The sequence below is a fragment of the Rousettus aegyptiacus genome, unplaced genomic scaffold, assembly GCF_014176215.1.
Source record: "Rousettus aegyptiacus isolate mRouAeg1 unplaced genomic scaffold, mRouAeg1.p scaffold_m13_p_1, whole genome shotgun sequence".
Lineage (NCBI taxonomy): Eukaryota > Metazoa > Chordata > Mammalia > Chiroptera > Pteropodidae > Rousettus > Rousettus aegyptiacus.
Window position 1 is genome coordinate 23,838,151 of NW_023416284.1, and position 19,423 is coordinate 23,857,573.

Consider the following 19,423-nt stretch of genomic DNA (forward strand, 5'->3'; position numbering starts at 1 on the left):
TCGATGCTCTCAGCCCACATTGGCCCTGTCCAAATTCATGATGTTTCCTTTCAGTGCCTCCCTGGGACCCACATAGCTTCTAGCCTTTTACGTTCAGGGTTGTTCCTGCAAAGTTGCTGTGAATAGCTTGCAGGGTCTGAAGGTATTTAGAACACGTTGAGTTTGAAAAAATTATTTCCTCAGCCCCCTAGAAGAGTATACTTTTCTTTGAACAGATATCATCCTCCCAGGGTGACATAAAATATAACTACAATGTCTGGACTTTTTAAAAATGTCTTTACCAAAAGGGGCAAAGGACAACCTATTCCCATCTTAGAGATAAGACTAAAAGCACAGAAAACCAAATTTATACAGATGGCAGAAATCAACTAGCATGACTGCCCTCAGCCCTCCCATTCCCTCGTTCGTGTGGATTACAGGAGAGAAGGGAGGACATGTCACCAGTCAACTCGCAGTTTAGTTTTTTAAACCAATCCTTTTTCTGTCCCTAAGACCCGAAGCAAAGTACTGTTCCAAACCCAACTAACCTGGTGAGGACACACTTAGGACCTTCTTCGGGTTCTGGCCATCATTCCGGTTTAGGAGTCACTGGCAGGAGCTAAGATGGGATGATAGAGGCCACCCAGAACACCTCTACCAACTGTTATTGGTGGGTACTGCTACATAAATGAATGTGTCCCTCGGTGTTAGCACTTTTGTCCTTCTGATCAGTGACTTGATCAAAGCCATTGCCTCTTCTTTTAAAGTCAAGCAAACTTAGTTTATAACCAAGGTTTCAAATACCTGTGACAAGCATGGTAAGCAGATATCTCTCGGTGCCTTTTTCTAAACCACCTCAATGTAGGGAACCTAAACAATCTCTCAGGTCTTGAAAATCTCCAGTGCACCTGGCCGACTCACAGAAAAACTGGGAGGTTCTCCTAATCAATGGTTAAACTTCAGAGAGAAAATAAGTGTAAAGCAGCCTAGCTCTATGATCATATATATACATGGGTGTATTCATATATAGATATGCTTTTTAAATAATATATATATATTTTAAGAGCAGTCCTGCTATATCTCTAGCAAACATCAAACTATAAGTCAAATATCTTTGGGTTTGCCATATACTTTTCACAGTTGAGAAAACCGTAGGTATCCCACCCCTCTGTCCCCCAAAAGGAGACAAACTGACAAGGATACAGAATGCTTCTGCTTCCCACTGTTTCCAACTTTTTTTTTTTTTCCAGGAACAATCTAAGAAACTATTTCCTTAAAAATCCTGACACTGGAGTTCTGCTATCGACGATATAGCCAACATCTAAATAGCCACAGAGTCTAAAACAAAACAAAGTTTATTTGAGAACAAGAGTGAAAGCTTTTGCACATCAGACAAGGTAGAATTGTTCTGATAATAGACACCGCCCATATTCAGCTCTATCAATATTACCACAAATGGAACATTTTTTCCTAACAAAGATATGGGCATAAGTAAAGGACTATGACTAAATAGAGTCAAACAAAAGGTGAGGCCCCAAATCTTATCCCTTAGACTCATTCATTACAAAGGATGTAAATCACACCATCCTGTCTCCTAACGCAGTGGTTCTCAACCTGGTTTCCTATTGGAATCCCGGGGACTCTTTGAAAGAAATCCCCATAACTAGATTGTATCCGAGTCAAGAGTCTCTGGGGGGTGGGACCCAGGCATCAGTATTTTTGAAGCTTCTCAGGTGACTCCAATGCGTGGTGCAGGTAGACCACCACTGCTTCAGGCAGGTAACAGTCATCAGCGAGTCCCTCAGTCCGTCGCTCCCACGAGGAAGGGGCATCTGCCGGCACCGCTGGCTCTCGTTGTCCCTATCTTTTACTCTGCTCAAGAACTCCATAGGTTATCAGTTCTGGGTACAACTTTGAGTCTTTCCACATGCCTTAATGATTTTAAGAGCAATATTTAATCAGGCAAATACCAGCAAAGAGAAAAAAGATGGGCAAAGAAATAATTTCCATAAGGCATGATACAAATAAATAAGTGAAAACACAATCTCAGGTTTAAAAGTAAAGCATGAAAAGTCAAAGCCTGTGAAATTTTATTTATACAAAAGAATAAAAATATTTTAAAAGGACTGATTTAAACTTATGTTTTTCAGCTTTTCCTATTCCTCGAACATGAAACTGCTTCTGACTCAGAGATTTAAGATAGGTAATTATTAAATAAACACTTTTTACCTTTCCCCTGCAAAAAAAACCCAAAGGGTGAGGTTCCCCATTTTATTATGGTAAACCAGGCTGCTCTCAGGTAAGCATATTGGCATACGTCGGTGGGAGGTATGAGCTGTACAAAGGCATTACAAAAAGTCCCAAAAGAAAATAAGATGGTAAAAACAACAATAGAAAAATGATAAAACACAAACAAAATAAGAAAACATCAGGTATTTACAGCCTCCCTCTGAAATGCGACCTCTGTTCTACTTTCGGCATAAAACAAAAGCAGAGACTATTTCTCGACAGGTGTCGCACAGGAAGCTGGTGCCAGCCAGTTTGGGGGAGACATTCGGGAGACATTCGTTCCAAGAAGGGAGAGATTCAGTTAGCAACTTGCTGGGATTATAACCATGTCTTGGTCTTCCTGCAGTTCCGTTACTAAAAATGACAGAAAGTAAATGATCCGATGTGGTCTTATGGAAATGACTTCTTTGTCACCACGTTTCAGAACGAACTACTCAGAGTCACAGGCACTGGGTCTGGGAAAGCAGAAGTGGATGGCCATATACTCAGGTGAGGGATGTTTATCTTTGTGAGGTCAGAAGAGGGAAGCAGGGCTCTAAAGCTTGGAGGCTTCTGCACTAATGAGTCTTCTAATAGTCCTAAAGAGAGAAAAACAATGGCCCAATTAATTTTCAGAACATTGGTTTAAACCTTTAAAACAAACAAACAAACCTAATACACTCTGCTAGGGGATTGTTCTGTAGCTAGTGGTTCTATTTTAAATGTAACGTACAATATTTCACATCTGAAAATAGCCTATCTTCTGAGTCTACCAGGGGACTCACCAACTCTGCCAAATTATTAGACATCCTGAGCTCATCAGTCAGAAAAAAAAACTAGTATTAACAATTCATTATTTAATCAAAGGGAAGTTTTCTTTAAGAAAAATGTACAAACCTTCTCTCTCTCTCTCCCCGAAATATTTTTTAAAAGTAAGTAACAGCTGAAAGTTGTTACAGAGGGACATCCCAGATTTAAAAAACTTAAGAGATGCGACCCTAGATTAGGGACACTCAAGCTCTGAAGACAAATACATTTTTCTAATCATCTACAAAATTACCAGCCTCTCTGAAATGTTCTGATACTTACAGCTCGTGGTTTTTTGTTTAACTTCAGATCAATCCTGTATAGGAAAGATAAAAGATATTTGCATTTTAATTTACAGAAAAAGAGTTGAGAATCAGCTACTGCATAGGGCACAAGCTATAACAAAGACTATTTGGTTAAGTAAAATCCACATTCTTCATTAGACTATGTCATATTTAGTTGTTTATCCAGATATTATTAAACAGGTATTTAAAAACATGAGCAGATACTCTTTGCCAAAAGGCAAACATAGGTGACTCAAAAAGAAATATATAGCAATTATAAAAGCCATATAATTTTTAAAATTATTCCAAAATTATGTTAAAAAGATTGGATTAAGAGGGCATGCTCTACATTAATGTGTTAGCTCTGTAACTATATCACTGATAATCACTGAGACACATGGTGATTAAGAACAAGAAAGAGACTAGGAGTTTGTATTTCCGGACATGAAACACAAAAGAAATTAAACAAATTTCAATTTTTAAATCTTTCTATAGCAAAATATCAAGATCTTAAACTATTAATCTCCTTATGAAGCAAAGCCAGAAAATCAATTTAAATATGAATTAAAGAAGTTATCTATTTTAAAAGCAATTAAAATGCATAAAAGTGAAGTTTACTTAATTTTGCTGAAGTTATTAAATAAAATGTTACCTCCATCACGTTTTTCTGTTTTTAAAAAAAACTTCCCAGCCTAACCTAATATACATACCTACAATTAAACAGATAAACTATGGGTTAGAAAGGTCTCAAAAAGGCATATTGGTCTCTACATACTAAACAACACAGCACAAATACTAATTCAAATCAAACTTACTCAAAGTCATAATCAAACATGCCAGACGGGCTGAGGGGCAGCATTTGAAAGGAAGAAAGCAATAGACATTAATATACTAATTGAATACATTAGTCGATTAGCCACCCTAAAAGGTTTGTAGAAATAAATCAGCTTTAAGAATCTTAAGCCATAAAGTTTCGAACATCAAAGCACCAAAGATTTTGTGGTTGGGAGATTCCCTTCCCTCTATGGTTTTCATATCAGAAGAACAGACGATGAAAGGAAAAGTTACTTCATTAGAAAACTAGATACCTGCAGGCCTTGTATTAGCTGTCAGATTCAGAGTTAGAACTTTGAAAATATTTCATTATAATGACAAATATAATTAGGACATTAGAAGAAATAGAGAAAGAAGGGTTTAGTCAGTCATATAATGAAAGGCGCTTTGAAGACAGAAATAACAACTCAGCAAAACATACTTGTACTAAAATCAAAGATAAAAACATTATACATTTTTTAAAACAGAAAACATTTTGCAACTTTTAACTCGAATTATGTTCTAGTCCTGTCCAGGGAACATGGTACTCCTTGTCTACAGCATTCATCCTAGAAGCCAAGGGTCGAATGAATAAACTTCAGTGATTGGTGAGTCTTGTTCCAGAAACTGCAGAGCCTGAACGGTGATGGCAGTTAACTGTTTGTGTCAAGGCTACAGGTATGGAACATCAAAGTCTGCAGCACCCCTATGAAAACAAAGGAAAGTTGACACCCACAAGCACCCAAGCCTCAGGGATCTGGATGGGAGCAGCATGAGGAGGCCATTTGGGGCCACCACTGCTAACAGAGTGTGGTCTGGAGAGACCCCCAAAGCAAACATGAACCCCGAACATGACACCAGCTCCTTAGATGGTTCCAATGCCTTCTGGACTATAGACAGATAGTAAAACAATATGCGAAATGGCTATCTTTTTCTCCTAGCCAATATCTGCAACAGTGAAGCTGGAAGAAAGCTTAACTTCAATAACCCTTATGCAACAGTTTCACTCATTTGGGAGTGTACAGCAAATGTGAAAAACAGCAACTATCAAAAATTTAACTTTCAGCTTCACTTAACTTTGTTCATAAATTAAAGTGGATTATACCTACTTAATAAAAACTTCACAAACTACCTAGAAGAATTTTAGAGTTTGGTATAGTAGTTTACCTAAAGAAGCCATAAGCTGTTATTTCAAATTTTCTTTAAAGATATTGGGACTTATTGTTCAGATATCATGTAAAATGTAAAAATTCAGAAAATGTCATTTATGAATGCTAAAAATTATTTGATAAATTATCATATTCCTGAAAAGGACAACTTCAAAAGTTCTTCCTTTTAGTTAAAGTACATTTGCTTCCACTTCTCCACTAACAGTGCCTGGCACATAGTAGGTACTCAGACATTTATTGAAATAATTTACCATTGACTTGATCTGACTTTATTGTGGTATGTTGGAGAAGAAAAAAGTACTATACTGGGTGCAAACTTACAAATGTGTACAAAGTGCTCCACCCTCACCTCCACTCTGTCAGACCCACTAAGACAGGGGTCCCCAACCATGGGGCTGCAATCAGTACCAGTCAGTGGCCTGTTAGGAACTGGACCACACAGCAGGAGGTGAGCAGCGGGTGAGCCAGCAAAGCGTCATCTGTATTTGCAGCCCCTCCCCACTGCTAGCAACACCGCCTCAGCTCCACCTCAGATTATCAGGCATTAGATTCTCACAGCAGCACTGGTCCCTAGTACCAAAAAGGTTGGGGACCGCTGTACTAGTGGTCAAGGAGGCGAGGGGTTTGGGCCAGACATATTTCCTGACTAAAGATGTCAGGAATCTGAGCCCCTTAAATGGTCACTGAGGTGCCACTCAGGCATACTGAACCTGTTTTCCCAAGTTCCACCCTGCTCGCTGGGGCAGGCGAGTGCCTAAATCCAAGGGAAAAGCCTGACCAGATTAAACCAGAGAAATAACCGCAGGACCCTGCTTTCCAAACAGAAACACCATTTGTGAAAATAATAACTAACACTAGAGATCTTTAAAAGTCCTAGTATTTTTCTAGGAGTTAGCTTCTAGGGCCAGGAAAGAAAAGGGAAGGAAGAAGTGCTGTTCCTATGAAAATCTACTAGAAACCTGCAAGAAGTTAAGTTCAATGCCTAATACCATTTTATCATCAGCAGATCATGTTACTAAAAAGAATAACATATCACCTGAAATAAACAATAGGTATCTAGAGTCTATTTGTATTAGTAATAGAAAAAAATGTTCCAGAAACTTTCATGGAGTTTTCCCCCTATTCTAGACACTCTGAAATAAGAAAAGCATCATAACTGTAAAATGATGCAGGAGTAAACTTAATAAAAGCAACACAGAGCATGACATTTAATCATCTTGACAATTAAAAAAAAACATTTTTCAGAGTATGGTACTCTGCAATTGTTTGTGATAAGCCGGCATCAGTCCTATCGCAGTGATCAAATGACATGTAGCCTTACAAAAAGAAAAGATATGTAATTTTTGCTATTTCTTCCTGCACTTAAGAGATTGGCATGGTGATTTGTGGTTTACCAAAAAATGTTAAGCAGCAGTCCTTAGTCTATTTGGAGGAAATATTATTTCACCACCACCACTACTGACAAGAAAAACTCTTAAAAGAATTAAAGAATCAGTTGATGCCAAGGAGGCATAAACCAGTTAGTTAATTCTATACTAACCCCATGTGCCATACCCATGGAGCTAACAATTTAATACCTTGGGTGCATGGAGGAATATCCTACAAGTTTATAAAGGAACCCAACCCAGAAGCAAACTGGAGGACAGGGAACACCACCCATCCCTTACATGCCTCCTTTCATCTCCTCAGCATGCAGGCTCCCAGGAAAAGCCAGCCTCTGGATACCTGGTTTCCGTGCTTCCCAGAAGGTCTGAGGCCAAGGCAAGAATTCCTCTCCTTGGAAACTATGCATTACCCTCCCTGAGTGCAGCTGTATAATTTCCGATTATCTGAGTTAATAGGCTCCATATCATCATACAAACCCCAAGCAGAGTGAATGCTAAAATCCTCTCTGGGTGACACCTGACCTCTCTGTCCACTGATGTCATTCCTATCTCATTACGCACTGCAAAAAAACACAGTGGACAAATGTTATCTAGGAAGGCATGCTCACATCTTATAGACTTTATACTGTTCCTCTGATATCTGAAACCAGCAGATTGCAGAGATACATAAAACAGAGAGATCACAAGCAATCAAAAAACTTGGATTTAAAAAGAAAGGAAGGCATGTCGGATTAGTCCTCTCCACACACGAGGGAACAAGAGCAGGCAGGGGTCAGGGTGAAGAGCAAAGGACTTGATCCCACTGTACAGCTTCCCAAAATGACTAGTGGCATTTTTCAAATACTATTACACAGATTCCATTTCTATTTCCCCTTTCCCACTTCTAAAAAAAAAAAAAAAAAAAAAAAATCTAAATTCACTGTATTAAACAAAGTTTTTATGGAATAAAATTCTTCTACACTAGAAACAGTGAGAAGGCTGTCTTCCTGCATGGTTACACTAATGTCCACCAATTCTTCCCTTAAAAAGAGAAAAATGAGTCTGTTTCATTTGGCCCAGCGGAAATTCTTCCCAACAGCGGCAGAAGGACTGAACCAATCCTGAAGAATTTTTATTCTAGTAAAGTCCCTTCACAGCATTGGTCATGGAAGCTCTGGGCGGTGGGGTAGGTTGGGGGCTTAGGGGTTACAGGGTGCGGGGGTTGGTCCCTGCCACTGACCTGTGCCGGTTTTTATTCTTTCGTTTTTTATGGCTGCTGTGATGACTCCCTGAGGAAGTAGAAGAAGCAGCTTTCTGAGGTTTCACCCCCTGCACAGATCCATCCAGATCCTCGGGGTCCTCCTGGCTAGGCTCATTTTCCTGATTGTGGAAGTCTGGAGAAGTATCACTTTCTGTCCCACTTCCTGGTTCCCCTGGAGGGAATAAACACAAATCCCCAGAAGTATCATCAGAATCCCTCGAGCACTCTGTCAGTCAGGAGAGATCTCTTTGAGCACTAATATGCAGAAAAAGACTATATTTCTATCCCCACTGACCATACCTTCTAATTGGTAAGATGCATACAGTCAGGCATCAAAATTACCAGAGTTCCTGAAGAAAATGTAATCTGAAACAGTGTAACCAGAGGCAACAGATCTAAGGGAGATGGGACCACACAACCAGGATAACCTGCATAAAGGTTATTTAAACAAAGACTACACTAATAGGATTAATAATTATACAAGAAGCATTACTGAAAACAGGTCTTTGAGAGGTGAGGGATGACCTTGAGAAAACTTCCTATGGTTAGCTCTGGTTCCTTCCCCAAACCATACAGGAATCCAGCCCTTCTATCAAGAAAAGGGGCCTTGTTACCTGAGTTACTCTGAGAAGTCTCAAGAATATTATTTTTTAAAATAGTAATAATACTCTTCAGCTGACACATGTTCCCAATTTTGAAATATCCCTTAGATATTTTAAATAAGCAGCTTTAAGAATAATTTGTATAAATATACATATTTTAAGAATAATTATATATATTTTGATAAATGTATACTTTTTTTTCCTGAAAGGACTTTCTTGAAACTCTAATAGATAAAGATGGAGGAAGACTTTCACTTTACTTAACTGCTGAAGTATCCTAAATATGTAGATTTATCTGTTTCTAAAATTTGTCAAAAGAGGTTATGTGGACAGTAGGACCAGGGGCCAGTTTTCTTTTTATGTCTTTGTTTTATAAACTGCTGGGAAGAAATTTCAAACTGAGTAGCACTGGATACAAGAAGTAAAAGAGGTGGTCCCCCAAAAGCAAAAGAAACAGAACCAGATCTCAAAAATCATGAAACCCTATTTTTGGACACCTCATGAAACAACAGAGAGAGCTCTAAAATTATGCATCTAGAAAAAGTATATTGACCCATCTGGCTCTTCTAAAGTTCAGGAAAAGAGATTTCATATAAAATTAGCAAAAGAACTTTGAAATGTACCACATCAAGATTGTGTGGTATTGGCATAAGAACAGACATACAGATCCAGAGAAGAGAACTCAGAGTCCAGATATAAATCCTTAACATATACGATCAATTGATTTTCAACAAGGGTATATACTGACCAATCTGGCCCTTCCAATATTGACAGGACAAATGTATTAAAAGACATTGATAAAAAAAATGAGCTGTTTATTCATTTGGGCCACATGCTGTGGGAGCACTGAATACATGGACGAGTTGGTTATATTCTATAAGGTAAGCACATATGTGCATACACACGTATGCAAACACATACAGAACAGTGTAAATCGAATCAAAGCCCTAGGAATGAAGTAACCACCTGCATTACCTCTCTTAAGAGGTAACATCTTGGGCAGTAACCAATGTCCCAAAGTCCTGATATGGATATTAAGTATCATAGAAGAAAGAATGGATTATTCAGGAAAAGCTTCAATGAAGGGGTGAAATTTAAACTCGACCTTGAAGAATGGTAAGCCAAAATAAGTACAAAAATAGCACAAACAAAAACAGAGGTGAGAAAACACAAGATATATTTGGGACAGATGAATCAAATAACATCACTTAAACAGTTTGAAAAATGAGAGGTGAAATGGAATGACAGTTTAAGAGGACTCATAAATGTCAGCTTAAGGGATTTTATCTAGAGAGACAGTATGAAGTGATGGTTAAGAGAATTGACTTATTGCTTAACCTATATGCGTGTTTCCCCACTTGTAAAATAAAAATTCTTTCTTTCATCTCTCATGGACCAGGCACTGGGGCTATAGCAGTGTTCCCTATTTTCAAGGAGTAGCTTTAAGGATTAAACGAGATAATGCAAGTAAAGTGCTTAGTGTCCGGAAAACAGTAAGTGTTCAAATATCAATATTCTTGAGATCTACGAGCATGCAAGTCCAATTCTAAACAAACGGTAAAGACTAGTTGTTAGCAGGGTATCATACACAAGGTGAAGCTATCGAGAATTTCTGAGTAGAGAACTGACATCCAACAATGAATATTTACTGAGTTCTCTATACAAATCTTTGTTTTAGGACTATTAGGCTAAAAGAAGTTTACAAGAGGGACTGGAGCCAGGGCGACTAGATGAAACACTGTTAACATACAAAGTCAGACACAAAGTAAGAATAATCTTCTTCCTTGGCTCGTGGAACCAGAAGAGTGATGGCAAAAGGGGTGGGTGACAACATCTCAAGGTACAACTCAGTCAAACGTATGGTGCTGCCACCATGGAAAGACATATAAATTTGTTTCTTACTGACATAAAAGTTTGCAACTCATTTTTAGAGCAAAGAACATCAGATGCTGATTAAGTTTAATAAGTCTTCAAAATGAGACACTCTACTTATTCAAAGAAAGAAACAGCTATTATATAGTGCCAATGCAATAACTTCTGATCAGCACAAAAAGTTTAAAGGAGGAAAGGAAGATATCCAGAACAATTCATGCAGTTGCAGTTGTCTACTTACCCACTGGAATGATGTAAATGCTGAGGAGAGATTTGGTTTGATGAAAGTTTCAGAGGAGTCCGGTAAAACAAACAGTAGAGACTGTGCTGATCCTTTAAAGGAAACTGGATAAAATCTGCCTGTTTTATTTTTCTTTTAATCTTTTAAAAATTATATACTATACTTCACTAATCTGCATAAAATTCTCTTTGGGGACCATGCTAATACACTTTATCATGTCTTAGCCAAAGAAGCATACAGTAAGGCATTTTTTAAGAAAAATTTTCAGAATGGTTTGTAAATAAAATGCTGAAAGTACAAGACTCCAAAACCTTTGAGAGCTAAGAATATGCAAGTCAAAATTCAAGAAAAGAGTGTTCACTTTATTGCCACCAAAGATCAAAAACAGAGGTCATTCTACATCTGTTATACAGAAATTCTGAGACACTGAAGAGATTCTTTACAAAGGAAAAGAAATGAAAGGCAAGGGAGATCACTCCTCTCATGAAATTAAAGCTTGGTTTAATCACCTGGGTCATCCAAGGATACCTAAGCCTCGAACTAGGTTTAAAGAGGTCCAAGTACCTAGCAGAAGCAAACAAGTCTTCTCTGGAAGACACAACTTTTGTTCTGCCCTCATATTATTCTACAAAGACTTTTAATAATAATGATCAATACACAAAAATAACCAAACATATGTAGAGATAAGATTTCATGAGTAATGACCAGCAGAAACAACAGACAAATGCAGGTCGTTAAAGACTTCAGAAATTGATATGAAAGACTTTAGAATAACTGTGCATATTATACTTAAGGAAGTAAAAGGCAAGTTTAAAAATAACTACCAAAAAAGCTATTTAAAAATTACATAGCAGATATTTAAAGTAATTAAGTAGAATTTCTGGAAATAAAAATATAATAACAGAAGATTTAAAGTCAAGGGAAGGTTTACCATCAAATCAGATTCAACTGAAAAGAGAATGAGGAACTGGTAGTCTTGAAAAAAAATCACTCATAATGCAGCACAGAGACAAAAAGAAGATATAGAAGAGATCATGAAAAACATAAAGGATAAAATTAGAAGGTTTAACATACATTTAACCAGAGTACCGGAAAGAGACAAGAGAAAACATAAAACTAATGCAGCATCTGAAAAGATAAAGTTAGGAATTTTCCAAAACCGATTTAAAAAAACACCAAACCACAGTTCTAGAAGTCCAGTGAAACCCAAGCCAGATGAAAAAATAAAAATAAAAAATTCATACTTTGACACATTGTAGTTAACTACAGAAAAATCAAGACAAAATAAAATCTTAAAAACAGCAGGGAGAAGTGGTAATGGAGGCAGTGAGACAAAATGCAATAGGATGACTTTAAAGGGCCTCTGACCGTTTGAATTAATGAACTCCAGTATTTATGTAATTCTGTACACTCTATTACAAAGAGAATTCGAGGCAGCTTAACGAGACTCTTCTAATAAAATCCAATAAAATAAATTTAAAATGAGATAAGAAAAGCAAAGAGGAAAGTAAGCTAGATGTAGTACTAAGATTCAGTCTCAAAATATATGCTATAAATTCCTATTTGCTTTCTAGAGGAGAACCACAAATTTGGCTTTAAGCATTTTAGCAGTCAATTATAAGATTTTCACTAAAAAAAAAAAAAAAAAAAAAAAACTAGCCAGTCAGGGAAAACAGCTATTCTTAAAGGAGATGATAATAAACAATTGTAACATCATCTTACAATAGAAAGACACATTTTACAAGACCAAATGCAACTATATAGGGAAGACCAAGGTATAACAATATGATGTGTTGCGGAGGTGAGGCTCAGTCTAGGAGGAAGATTTTAGGGTAATGGATAGTCTGCTTATGCTCCAGAAAAATCTTTAATACATAAGTACTTGTTTCAGTCAAGCTTCTGAAAGCAGTGGCTTGAAGAGTCTTTTCCTGACAAGTACTTAGGTGTAGCTATTCTGTGTGAATAATTGGGTAGAAAGTCATATACTAACCTACCTACTAAGTCAGGGACAGGATAATAGGTTCTTGTGAAAACTGAGAAGTCAGATATCATTCTATCTCAACCCACGGGAACGATATCTAGAATATTCCTTAGCCAGTATTATTACTCTACAAAGCAGATGAAAGGGCTCTATACTCTTAAAGTGGCATTAATTGAAAAGAAGTAAGATTTAACTGACAGTCATAGTCAAAGAGAATTCAAAAGGACTTGGTACAACTGATTAGGCTGGTGGAGAGAAGTAAAGATGTCTACAAAGTTTTGAATGAGGGAAAATAGAGATATTGTAACAGAAAAATTAGGCAGACACATTCTGAAAGAAACAGAATAGCTCGGTTTTAGACAAAACTAGAAATATATGACTAAAGCTCAAGAAAGGGGTTAAGGATAGAGCTAAAAATTTAGAAATCTGTACATAGGCATAATAATTGAAGTCACTGAGTAAATTCCCAAATTACCAAAATCCCTTTTCCTCAAACTACTGCCCCAATGCAAACAAAAGAACTGGATCTCACAAGATATACTGTCTGAAAGAAATAGAAAGCCACTATACAAAAAGCAGGTTGTATTTCAAAGTCATCCAACACACTGGGAGAGCATCCAAAACAGCTACATTGAGTATGACTCAGAAAGATAAATGTACAGGTCTATATTCCATCACTTGAAACATAACAGAATTAGATTGTATGGCTCACAGAGAATGCCAATTTCTCTACAAAGTAAATACTGCCTACTCTCCATTTTATATTTAGGAATACACAGGTACATTCTGTTTGCAGGATCAGAATTTCCTAAGAATTATTAAGTTTAGTACATGGGGATTTATTAGATATGTCTGAAATTTTCCATGATAAAAATTTTTTTTTAACTTTAAGAAAATTCCCTAAGACTTATCAGGAGTGAAGATATATCTTTGTGTCTTTCAGCAGCTAACATCAACCTTCCTGTGATAAAAGAGGCAGGAAGGAAGGACATGATAATTTCTTTCTCATAAGAAAGACATGATTAAAGATACGCAAAAGGATTACTAACTTCTAGAAAGACCCAAGAGTAAAAGAGATGCAATCGTCAGATAATACAGTTAGATAGGAGTTAAAGATAGGAACTATGGTAGCTTCAAAATAAATTGATGAAAAAGTAAAAACATAAACTTACTCTTTTCAATCAGCTGGTCCTGAACTCCTGCCAAAGCGCTTACGGCCTAAAAAAAGAAGAGGAAAAAAACACTAGTTACTAGAAAAATCATTGCAGACCTCAGGAGAACACTCACAGAGAAGAGGGAAAGAGAAAGCTCACAGAAATTTAACAAAGGTCTTCCTCAACAATGTGCCACATAAAGACCCGCCCCCCATCCCACTTACAGCTGCTGAAGTAACTGAGGATTTACTGAAGAGCCGCTCAGCTTCCTTAAACTTCCGGTTCCTTCGATCATTTTTGCTATTGGAGTTTCTACAACATACACAAGAATTCATTATAAGCACCAAGCTCCATCTATGGCTCAAGCTGAGGATGTGTCCAGGCAAATGTAAGGAACTCTTTTTGTTTTTTATTGCCCCCACACCACTTAGCGTGGCCAAAACGACCTTTATGCTGAATGCCTATGCAGACAGCAGCATTTTCCAATGCATGGAATGTGCGCCACTGTGGTATATGAGATTACTTTAGTTGGTTCATAATCATTTTCATCTTAATATGTATTTATCTTAATGATTATTAAAAACATCTAGCACAGACTAGTGATATGAAGTCTCTCTGTTAAACAAACCTAATTTAAAAAATTTAAATAAAAAAAAAATCAAGGTTCTTTAGAGAAATGGCTGATAATCAGGTCTAGGACAAGAAAAGGACAAAGTGACAGAAAGGAAACAGTACTCAGACTAGTAGGGTCATGTCAAAAGGACAAAGGAATCAGCTTAAGGAGGATCCCTCTGGCCACATTCAATATAAACTAAGCATCAAAACAAATCATGATGGCTGTGTTGGCTTTGTGAAGAGTCACTGAGCTGTGTATTTAGGATCTGTGCACTTCTCTGTTAATCTCAAAAAATTAATTTATACTAAAAAATAAACCTCTACGATAAAAAAGTGACAGCACTATGACCCAACACTGATTTTTTTTAAAAAATCCATGAGTCTATAGTCATACTAAAAAGAGACAGAGATAGAGAAAATGACAAAGGAAAACGGAAAGCTCTTCTTTCAGAATACCAGTAATAAATGTAAAAAGAACAGTAAACTTAGAATCACCATTTTGCAACCTCGAGTATAATAAGTTATTCAGTTAAGAATTTACAATGTATAATAAAACTACTGAATAAAAATTGGAGGGGAGCTATATATTCCCACTGTCTAAAAGTATAAACTCCAAATTTACTTATTAATTACAAAGAGAAAAAAATAAACTTTCACAATAGAGAAATCATATGGTCAAACTTAGCAGCACCAATAATAGGACAATCTGACATTATATACCTCCTGATAAAATAGAGGTAAACAAGAGGGACACAAATCACTAATGCAACATTCCTACCAAAAATGTTGAAAGCATCTCTCATAAGGTCACAGCAAAAAAAATCTGGAAGTGGGACAGTCTACAAGACAATGTCATAAACAATATCACCACCAAAAATGGTGAGAGACTCTCCTAAATTAAGAGACTTCACAGCCAAATGCACTAAAAAATTATGACTGGATCAAAACGAGGTAACAAAGCATGTTAGGGACAATTAGGGAAATCTGAATAAAGACTGTGATGTAGATGTTACTATTAATGTAGTGCTAATTCTTCTAGGCATGATCATTGTGGCTAAGAAAAATGTTCTTATTAGGACATAATTGCTGACATAATTAGAGACAATGTGTCGATACTTCTTTTAAATGGTTTAGCAAAAACAAAACAAAAAATCCCCAAAGTATAGGGGGGAAAGAGAAGATATAATCACAAAGGGGTAGCATCACAGAGGTCTTTGTGGTGATGGAATAGTTTTGTATCTTGATTGCAATGGTGGTTATACACATCGACACAGGTTAAAATGATAACTACATACACACAAGGTACTAATGTCAATTTCCTGGTTTTGATGCTGTTCTATAGTTACATAAAACCCACTGGGGAAAACTAGGTGAAGGGTACATGGGACCTTTCTGTATTATTTTTGTAACTTCCTATATATCTACAGCCATTTCAAAATTTTAAAAAAAAATTTAATGTAGATATGTGTGTATGTTTATGTATTATAGAGAAAGAGGAGACAGCAATGTGGCAACAAATTAACCATCAGTGAATGCTGATGAAGGATATCAAGTGTTCATGTAATATTCTTTCCATTTTTCTACAGATTTTAAATTTTTGAAATGTTTAGAAAGTTTTCAAGAATAACTACTAAATACAGAGCAGTAGAGTTGGCATACAGTTATGGCAAATATTGCAAGGGTGGAATTCATGACTGATTAAAATATGGAAGACACTAATAGAATGCTGTTGTGTAAGGCACACTTCACTTACGCCTCACACACCCCTGTGCCATAGGCTGGACTTTCTCTAGTCTACGGATATAGGATTAGTCCAGGATGACTCAGTAAGTCTGAGCCAGAGTCCAAAGTTCAAGCCCAAACCTCTTTCCACACTACCACTTAGTGCTGCCTCCCTGTAAAGTTGCTTCTAAGAACATACACAGCCCTAAAAACAAGCAATAGTCACAATATAAACATTACAGGCTTCTGACACTCACTTCTGGTTGGTCAGATACCTATCCCAGCCACGAATAATGTTGCCATACATCTGAGTGTCTTCCAGGTAGCTTCCTTCAAATGCATAGATCTGTCTCTCCAGGTTTGCCAGTGTTTCCTGAGATGAAAAACAAGGAAACGGAAGTCTTTTAAATGCAAACATTAAATATGACCAAACTGAAATCTTGATATTAGACTTATAACTCAAGCACGACTACACTAAACCACCCTTGTGGAGAGACAAATGATATGGGGACGGGCAGGCTGTTTCGGACTGACAGTCTAGATTTGTCTTGTTGGATCTTTTTTGACAAGAGAATGAAATATAGAGAGCCTGTCCCCTGCAAAATTTTGTATATACGTCAGAGGGTTCATGCAAACCCAGTTGTCAAGAACCTCGGCTCAGGCAAGCTCCACTCCCACACATGAAAGGCATTGCTATCACGGAGGGAAGGGACAGCAGCCTTCACGCGCCAACTCGCTCCCCTCCCCGCAGTCTCAGAAAGGCCGCCAGTACTGGGCTGCCAGTTGCTATGGAAACCTGGATGGACAGCTTCAGGTGAGATGGGCCTCCCTAGGTGCCCACGCAAGGGGATGGAAGGCTTAACCACCAGGGTGCAGGAGACCTTGGATGCATGTCACAATTCCTAATTCCCTAGACTGAGTCTGCTCCCCTAGCCTGTCACCATCTAGATGACACAAACACATCATATCCCTATCAAAAATTCCATCCAATGGATCTACTCCTGGTCCCCAAAAGGACATGCGCTCTTCCATCCTCCAAAGGCCAGACTGGATGACTGGGTGCCCTTCCCACAGCCGCCTCTTACCCCACCCCGCCAAAGCCCACGGGCAAACTTGAACCAATCTTCTACAGCCTACCCAACCCTCAAAGACCACGAACCCGCCCACCCTCATCCACCCGCCAAAGCTCACAGCCACTCGCCTTTCCAGGGCTCCCATACATAAGCCCCCGGCCCCAAATGCCATCCTTCCTCCAAGCCCGCCGCCCGCCCAGTGCTTCTTCCTCTCCCCGGCTCCGCGCCCCGCCCCCCGGGCCCGGGCTTCCGCACGGCTAGGAAGCCGAGGCACCGGCGGGCCGCGGAATGCGCAGCCCGGCCTCGAGCCGCGGGACTCCCAGCTGCCGCGCAGTGCCCGCGGAGTAACGGCCTGGTGTCGCCGGGCTGGGGCCTGGAGGCGAGGAGCAGGCGCGGGACCTCCACCGGGAGTCCCCGATGCCAGCCCCTCACCGCCAGCTCCTGCTTCCGTTTCACGAGCTCCGCCAGCTCCCGCCGGGTGTCCGGGATCTGCGGCGGCGCCGCCTTGTTGTGCATCGCCATGTTGGGCTGAGGCGGGCAGCGGCGGCGCCAGCCTGGGGGCGGTGCCTGCGCGCCACCCCCCGCCAGGGGGCGCCCGCGCCGCACTGCGCCTGCGCGCGCGGCTTCCGGAGCCGGTGTCAAGCAGCGCTGTGGGCCTTTACCTCACTGGCGCTGTGTTTTGGAGGACCGGGTCAGTAGGACTTTCTGCTTTTGGTACTTCAGTCATTTCTGCTCCTGGCGGACGGCTGACCTTTACAGGCACCGCAAATTCACCGTGCCAACCCAGACTCCTAAATCACCTCAGTGAATGACATTCACTGTCCACCGAATTGCCCAAGTCAGAAATCTGGGTATCATTCTCACTCTCCCTTACCCTCTTAATCCCATCCAAAAGTAGGACTTCAGAACGGCCCGCAAATCCATTTGCTTTTGTTTACCACCTCCCTCGTTCATCCAGACCTTCCTTATTTTTGATTACATTATTCCAATAGACTTCTTTCCACATATAAATTTCATTTAATCCTTACACAGTGACGCCAGGATTTCTTTTTTGGAAAACACATCTTTTTTGTATCACATCCCTGGTTTTAACTTTTCAGTAGCTTCCCATTGCCTTTTAGAAAGACAAGCACTGTACATGCAGTGGTTAAGGACGCAAAAGAGCTGGAACTACCTTGTTAAAAATCCTACCTCTACCACTAAGTTGTGCCACCTTGAGCGAGTAACCAAATTTCACTGTCTTAACCTCCTTATCTGTAAAGTGGAGGTAATGATAGTACCTACCTAATACAATTGTCTGTAAGAGTCTTGGCAAGATATAAACTCTAGCTAAGTGTCAGCTTTTATCATCAAGTACCAGTCTCATTACCTCTGTTTTCACTTGGCCTGTGCTTACTTCTCCATCCTCAGCTCTCTCCATTTTTCAGGGTTCTGCAAATTTCACTATCATGAATCTAGGTAGGGTTTTTTTCTTTTCTCTCCTTTCTTTTTTTCCTTCCTTCCTTCTTTCCTTCCTTCCTTCCTTCCTTCCTTCCTTCCTTCCTTCCTTCCTTCCTTCTTTTCTTCCTTTTCCCTTGCTTAGAAGTCTTTGGTTTTCTACAATCTGTGGATTGGTATCTTTCACCAATTCTGGGAAATTCTCGGCTATTTTTCTTCAGATATGCCACTGCCTCATTTTCTCTCTCCTTCTGTAACTAGAATAAACATAATAATCCTTTTATTCTTTTTTACCCTCTGTCTCTTTTTCCATCTTTTTGTCTTTCTTTGTTACATTCTGGATAATTTCTTTTGTGTGTTGATTTTATAATCTGGGATCTTGCTGAACTCCCTTGTTAGTTCTAGGAGGTATTTTTGTAGATTTCTTGGCATTTTTTACATGAACAATCATTTATTTTTTTTTCAATCTGTATGCTTTTTCTTTCCTTTTCTTGCCTTACTGTGCTGACTAGGACTTCCAGTTCTTTGTTGAATAAGAGTGGTCAGAGTGGACATCCTTGACTTGTTCACTGTCTTAGGAGGAAAGTAATGTCTTTCGCCATTAAATATGATGTTATTGTAAGGTTTTTGTAGATCCTCTTTATCAAGTTGAATAGGTTCCCCTCTATTCCTGGTTTACTGATAGGTTTTATCATGAATGGGTATTAAATTTTGTCAGATTCTTTTCCTGCACTAATTGACATGATCATGATTTTTCTTCTCTGTTCCCTTGGTATAGTGG

At 38.7% G+C, this 19,423-nt stretch overlaps 1 protein-coding gene across 7 annotated transcripts; it reads right to left on the reverse strand.

The window, feature by feature from the left end:
* Window positions 1-1,316: 1,316 nt before the first annotated feature.
* MEAF6 (MYST/Esa1 associated factor 6) lies at window positions 1,317-17,758 on the reverse strand. Of its 7 annotated transcripts, XR_001598434.2 has the most exons (9): window positions 17,638-17,758; window positions 16,390-16,505; window positions 14,020-14,107; window positions 13,814-13,859; window positions 7,925-8,117; window positions 4,154-4,183; window positions 3,991-4,048; window positions 3,337-3,370; window positions 1,317-2,846 (listed from the first exon to the last, which is right to left on the reverse strand). XR_001598434.2 is itself a non-coding variant. In XM_016157394.2 (8 exons), exons 1-8 carry the CDS (start codon window positions 17,725-17,727, stop codon window positions 2,838-2,840), a joined length of 606 nt encoding a protein of 201 aa, XP_016012880.1. In that variant the 5' UTR covers window positions 17,728-17,758; the 3' UTR covers window positions 1,317-2,837. The 7 variants fall into 7 exon arrangements, 5 of the variants coding, with proteins under 5 accessions (XP_016012880.1, XP_016012881.1, XP_036087786.1 ...); XR_001598436.2 differs by lacking the exon at window positions 4,154-4,183; XM_016157394.2 differs by lacking the exon at window positions 3,991-4,048.
* Between the last annotated feature and the right edge of the window lie 1,665 nt (window positions 17,759-19,423).

Excerpts from the sequence above, each read along its gene's own strand:
- MEAF6 (XM_016157394.2), bottom strand. The coding sequence starts at position 17,727 with ATGGCGATGCACAACAAGGCGGCGCCGCCGCAGATCCCGGACACCCGG. Across the intron at positions 8,118-13,813 it reads GGACCAGCTGATTGAAAAGA|GGGAACCAGGAAGTGGGACA; the intron begins GTAAGTTTATGT and ends TATTCCCTCCAG. Across the intron at positions 3,371-4,153 it reads ATGTTTGATTATGACTTTGA|GATTGATCTGAAGTTAAACA; the intron begins GTAAGTTTGATT and ends TTTCCTATACAG.